The following is a 5,673-nucleotide window of genomic DNA, read 5'->3' as shown; positions in this document are numbered from 1 at the left end:
TTCATTTTTTGGTGAAAAGTTCATAAAATGTTCAAAATTTCAAAAAATATTCCTAATTTCAAAGTTTGTTCACAAATTTCATTAATTGTTCATGCTTTTATTGATTTGTTCGCAAATTTTAAAAATGTTCAGAGACTTTGAAAAAAAAGTTCGTAATTTTTAGTTGTAATCTTAAATTCAAAAAATGTTCTGGAATCTCCAAAAATGTTCCAGCATTTCGAATTTGTTCACATACTAGGAAAACGTTCGTGTTCGCAGATTGAAAGAATTTTGTTCATTTTGTTCTTTGTAATTTTAAAAAATGTTTGCATTTTTAAAAAATTGTATATAATTCCGAAAAATGTTCATGTTTAAAAAACAAATCTCACAAATTAAAAAAAGTTTCAGAGTTTCCAAATATGTTCCAGCTTTTCCAAGTTTTTTCACATATTTGAAAAATGTTCTTGTTTTTAAATTTGATCCTAAATCCGAAATGTAGAGGGAGCTTTTGGAAAATGTTTCCATTTTGAAAATTTATTCATAATTTTGAAAAATGTTCGCATTTTCAAATGATGTTTCTTTTTTAAGATAATGTTTCTGTTTTTTTAAATATTGTTTCTAATGTCAAAAATTGTTCTCGTTTTCAATTTTGTTCCTTCTTTCAAGAAATGGTCAAGAAATTCAAAAAATGTTCACGTTTTTTCATGAAATGTTTGTGTTTCGAAAAATTTGTTCATAAATTTGAAAGGGTTCACTTTTGAAAAATATTTACATATTTCGAAAAATAACTTTTGAAATTTCGAAAAAGATTTAAGTCTGGTGCGACTTATAGTTCATAAGTACTGGGTTGCTATTTTTAGTAACAATGCCTAGCGATTTTGGTTCACTCGCAGCTGGCCTCGATTATTAATGTTTAGATTTCGCCACTGTCGTTTCTTCTTTAAGAGCCGCAGTGCATCTATAGCACAGAAGCTCGATGGAAGGAGCTGCTAGCACAACTCGCTACTATCTGCCAAGTCTAGGTTCTAATCGCAGGATAGCCCCGCAGTCAGTTTTTTAGGCGTTTTTTCCACCACGCGAAGTGCCACCGCCTGCCACTCTGGGCCGGCCCAGGTGAGGCACGCCCTGTGCAAAACCTCGACACTCTGACGTAGAGAGTGTCACATAGGAAGTCCCGGTTTTTGCGGGTTGACGTTGAAGATGCCCTTAGGCCATGTTTGTTTGGGTTTTTGCTTCTACTTTTACAGCTTAGGAGCTTTTTGCTTCGACTTTTGGCCTTTTGATTCGGAAGTTTCCATATCTTCCTGGCAGGCCATCTTGGGCTCCTAACGATTACATGAACATTTTGGGAAGCAGTCCCCTTTGACTCTTGAAAGTGAATCAAAGACTGGTGGAGTCCACAGCAGTCGATACACGTCAACTCCCCCTGCCTTTGAACAAGAGGTCAGTGTTCTCTATGTTGCTTGCAACTGTCTCTTGGTACCTAATTAGATTAGATACCGTTGCAATATCATATGATCTCATTGTTTACAATCTCCACTGCTGTCGTAGCATATTTTTGTATATGTACTTCTTTGTATATGTACTGCTCCAATCAACCGTATCAAGATAAGTCAGTACACAGAGTCGGATACACATACAGTTTGACATTCTACTTGCCTTAGCACACCACTAGCAAAACAAAAATAAATGGCCAAGACAGCATACTAGACCTGGGTAGTATATCCATCAATCAAAAGGTCCATCTTGTCGCGGACAAGTCGGGACCAAGCAACAGCGATCTCCACCTCAGAGCCGCAAACCAAACATGTACGCTGACTGATGTTGCAATTCTCACAAGGGAAGTAGACATGAGTAGATGTAGAAGATCCCCCATACGTTTCTACCACAACATTCAACCCTCCTCCAGATTCAACCGAAACGACGTTTCTTGACAGAGGGAGGTAACCATCTAGATCTAACTCATCATCTTCTTGAGGAATTCCTTCAAGAGAATGAAACAGCACAACCTTCTCATGTATAGTAGAACTACCATCTGCACTAGATGACCAACAAAAAACTTCCCCTCCAGATTTAAAAGGATGACCCTCTCCGACAACATGAATCGACAAGATAGTTGCCTGGACCGTACTAGAAAGTCGTTCAAGGCTCAACACTCCTCTACACAACGGACTATAGAAGGTTAAACGTTGAATCTCACCGCTGGGTACGACCTCGTAGCGGTTGCTAACACAGATCAATTCTCTATCATTGATCCCATCACCTCTAAAATCATAGCCATCATGTACTCGCAGCTCAACTTCATAGTCAACAGGGTCCACGGCTAAAATAGCACGTGACGGGCCAGTCAAGCACAAAGAACAGTCCTGCGAGCATTAGATCATCGTTGTGTTTAAATGGAGTGTTTTGCTGAAGAAGAAAATACCACTGTACTTAACAAAAAGGCAGAAAATGAAGAGAAAACTAAATATAGAACAGTGCATACATTTTCAGATGTAAGTAGTTGATACATAACACTTGACTGAGAGAAGAGAAGGTTGCGGTTGTGGTCCACGGTGTCTCGGGCAGCGACCACACCATACACATTGAGTGGCCATTTCAGGTCGCCACTTAGTCCAGTAATTTTGAAGGAGTAGATCTGCAAGGAGCTCTCAATAACAGCGGCACGGGGCGGGATGATACCGGGTATGCAATGCGTAAACTGCATAGGACTCAATAGAGCTGCAACACAATTAAGCAAAGACTAAGCAAATTTCTTGAGACATGCATACAGCAAAGAGTAAATAAATAGAGTTGAGTAAGCAAACTTCTCACATGCATAGAGCAAACATAGGCTTAGTTTTTTTTTAAACTGTGGTAATTTAAAGCCACGGTATTCCAACGTGTGGGCAACAAATACTACAATTACTTAAAACCATGGCTTTTCAGAGTTTTACAAAAACTACATAGATGTTTGGATCTACCATAGTTTTACAAAAACTACACATATTTTACCATAGTTTTGGCTGATTGTTACGGTGGATGACAGCTGAACCTAACTCAGCTCGGAGCTACACGACTAATTAGTGACTTCTAACAGCCGCCGGGCTGCATGCACCAGCCATGCAGCCCGGTCAGCACGCCAACACCTACTCGCTTCATTCCTAAATATTTGTCTTTCTAGAAATTTCAACAAGTGACTACATACAAAGCAAAATGATGAATCTACACTTTAAAATATGTCTACATACATCCGTATGTCATAGTCCATTTGAAATGTCTAGAAAGACAAATATTTAGGAACGGAGGGAGTAGATGCCAGGATCTGTACCAATAAATATACAATTCACTTTGATTGTTTTCTGATCAAATTAGAGGAGACGGACTAAGTAGTGTCACTACGGTACGGTGTTTGCTCCTGAGTTCTGACCAACTTTGCCATTCAACAAGTGTGTGACTTCAAATTTCTGTACTGCCATAACAACAAGCCAAGTGAAAGAAACAGACCTGAAACTGCTGATTAATCTAAGCAGGATGTGCATGATTGATATACAATCATTTGTGGCATGCATGTGCTAACAACCGCAGCAAAAACTATGGAATACTGTGGGGCCTAAGCAAATAGAGTTGAATGAAGTTAATTTCTTGAGAGATGCATAGCATAGAGCAAGCAAACAGTCTATGCAAATAGAGTTGAGTAATAAGCAATATAATAAAGCTGCAGCATATATGCATTCTGTACTTACTTTTATATTTGAATCCACCGCACTGACCCGGCTTGCTGCCACTTGAGTATTCCCATGCTCTACGGCGGCCTGCGAACAAACCCAGCTGGTTATCCATCCGCTCTTTAAGCTGCTCCGCTGGGGATTTTGCTTCCTGCTCATCAGCATGCTCCTTCACAATGCGCTCCTCCTTCTCCACAATGGGCGCCTTGTTCTGCAGGATCTGCTTCCTCTTTGCCTCCTTCTCCGCCTTCCTTTGCTTGCTCATCTCCCTCCGCCGCTCCCTCTCCTTCTCTGCCTTCCTTATTGCCTCCCTCTTGGCCTCCTCCGCCTCCATCGCTGCCTGCCTCTCCGCCTCCATCACCCTCTCATATTCCTGCTCATCCTCCTCTGTAATCACCATCGCCAACTCATTTCTGTAACACAAGGGTCTCGCCAGGACATTGGAGGAGAGACGCAAGAATTCATTGGCAGCCATGATCTTCCTCACCTCCTGCTGCCTCCTCGTCTCCTCCTCATCCTCCTCCTCTTCCTCATCCTTTTTTTCCATCTTCTCGGTGATCTTCTCAGATGTAATAACTTGTGCATCATCCTCCTCCTGCTGCTGCTGCTGCTGCTGCTGCTTTTTCTTCTTCTTCTTCTCCTTCTCCTTCTTCCTCATCATAGCCCTCTTCTTCTTGTCCTCCTCATCCTTCTCCTTGTGCTGTTGTTTCTTCTTCTTCTTCTCCTTCTTCCTCATCCTATCCCTCTTCTTCTTGTCCTCTTTCCTCTCCTCCTCCTTCCTCTTCTGCTCCGCCTCTGCTGCCTCCGACATGGCCTTATCCACTGCCTGCTCGGTAGATTCGTAGAAATCCTTGGAGATCTTCACCAACTTGGATGATGTGCTAACCAGCTCGTCGGCCTTGTACAAGGGGATGTGGGAATTGGAGCAGGAAAGGAAATGGGACATGGATAGCATCCGCTGGCCCAAATCCTCAACATCCTCCAAGATGCCGAAGGGTTCTGTGCAGTCCACATTGCCCCGGACGGGCGACGTTGCTGCTCGAGAGATCTCGTCCACCCAGCGAGAAATCCCCGGGGTAAGAGACCCAATCAAGTCTCTGCGCTCGCTCTTGAGGGACAGGATCTCCCCGATCAGCGCCGATAGCTCAGGGTCGGACTGAATCTCGGAGTCGGTAAAGAAGGACCTGGTGGCCATCTTCGTCTCTTGTCCCCAACACCGCACCGTTGATCTCCGCCGCCGCCGCCGCCGCTTGGGGTTGCTCCGGGATTGGGGAAACGGGGCGAGGGTTTGTGGCGGCGGCTGACGAGAGCGAGGATGGAGGGGAAGAAGGGAGGCTCCTGTGACCCAAGCAAGCCCAGTCCGGCGAGAAAAGTGTGGCCCAGTTCTCAGCTCGACGGCCCGTCCAGAACCTCCGTGCCCCTTATTATTTTGCCTCGAAAAAAATGTTTTTTTCAAAAACAAATGCAGGCTCTTGTCCAATTTCCTAAAAAAAACATAGCAAGCTTTTACTAAGCTTATGAAGAAATATACCCACATTAAAAATATCAAAAAAAATCATTTGACACGACATGATACATATTTTATTTCATTTATTTACTACTCTTTCCGTCCCACAACGGTGCCAGCATAGGAACCACGCCCGAGGTTTCTCCAACTCCCTACCTCACTTTCAATACCATGAACAAGAGGGAGATAAAATTGAGGAAGACACAGGATAGATCCGGATCTGGCCGCCGCTTTATTTGGCAGGGAGAAGAAAAGAAGAAGAAAAACTGCCACTACACACGGGCACACCCTCCTTCCTCCCCCACTCCGACCGGCAGCGCCGGTGGAGGAGAAAGGAAGAAGGGCGGCCGGAATCCACGGCACAGGGGCCGACCTCACGCAAAGTCTGTTTATAGAGGACCCTCCCTTTCTTCCAAAGTTTCACCAAGTATAAAGCTTCCTTAAAGAACAAAGAAAATGAAATAAAAATAGAAACAAAAT

At 43.2% G+C, this 5,673-nt stretch overlaps 1 protein-coding gene across 1 annotated transcript; it reads right to left on the bottom strand.

Moving 5' to 3' along the window:
• Positions 1-1,575: 1,575 nt before the first annotated feature.
• LOC119357275 lies at positions 1,576-4,369 on the bottom strand. Its single transcript, XM_037624266.1, has 3 exons — positions 3,705-4,369; positions 2,465-2,700; positions 1,576-2,345 (listed from the first exon to the last, which is right to left on the bottom strand). Exons 1-3 carry the CDS (start codon positions 4,345-4,347, stop codon positions 1,686-1,688), a joined length of 1,539 nt encoding a protein of 512 aa, XP_037480163.1. The 5' UTR covers positions 4,348-4,369; the 3' UTR covers positions 1,576-1,685.
• Between the last annotated feature and the right edge of the window lie 1,304 nt (positions 4,370-5,673).

This window comes from Triticum dicoccoides, chromosome 2A, assembly GCF_002162155.2.
Source record: "Triticum dicoccoides isolate Atlit2015 ecotype Zavitan chromosome 2A, WEW_v2.0, whole genome shotgun sequence".
Classification (NCBI taxonomy): domain Eukaryota; kingdom Viridiplantae; phylum Streptophyta; class Magnoliopsida; order Poales; family Poaceae; genus Triticum; species Triticum dicoccoides.
This window is presented reverse-complemented; position numbering and strand designations above follow the sequence as displayed.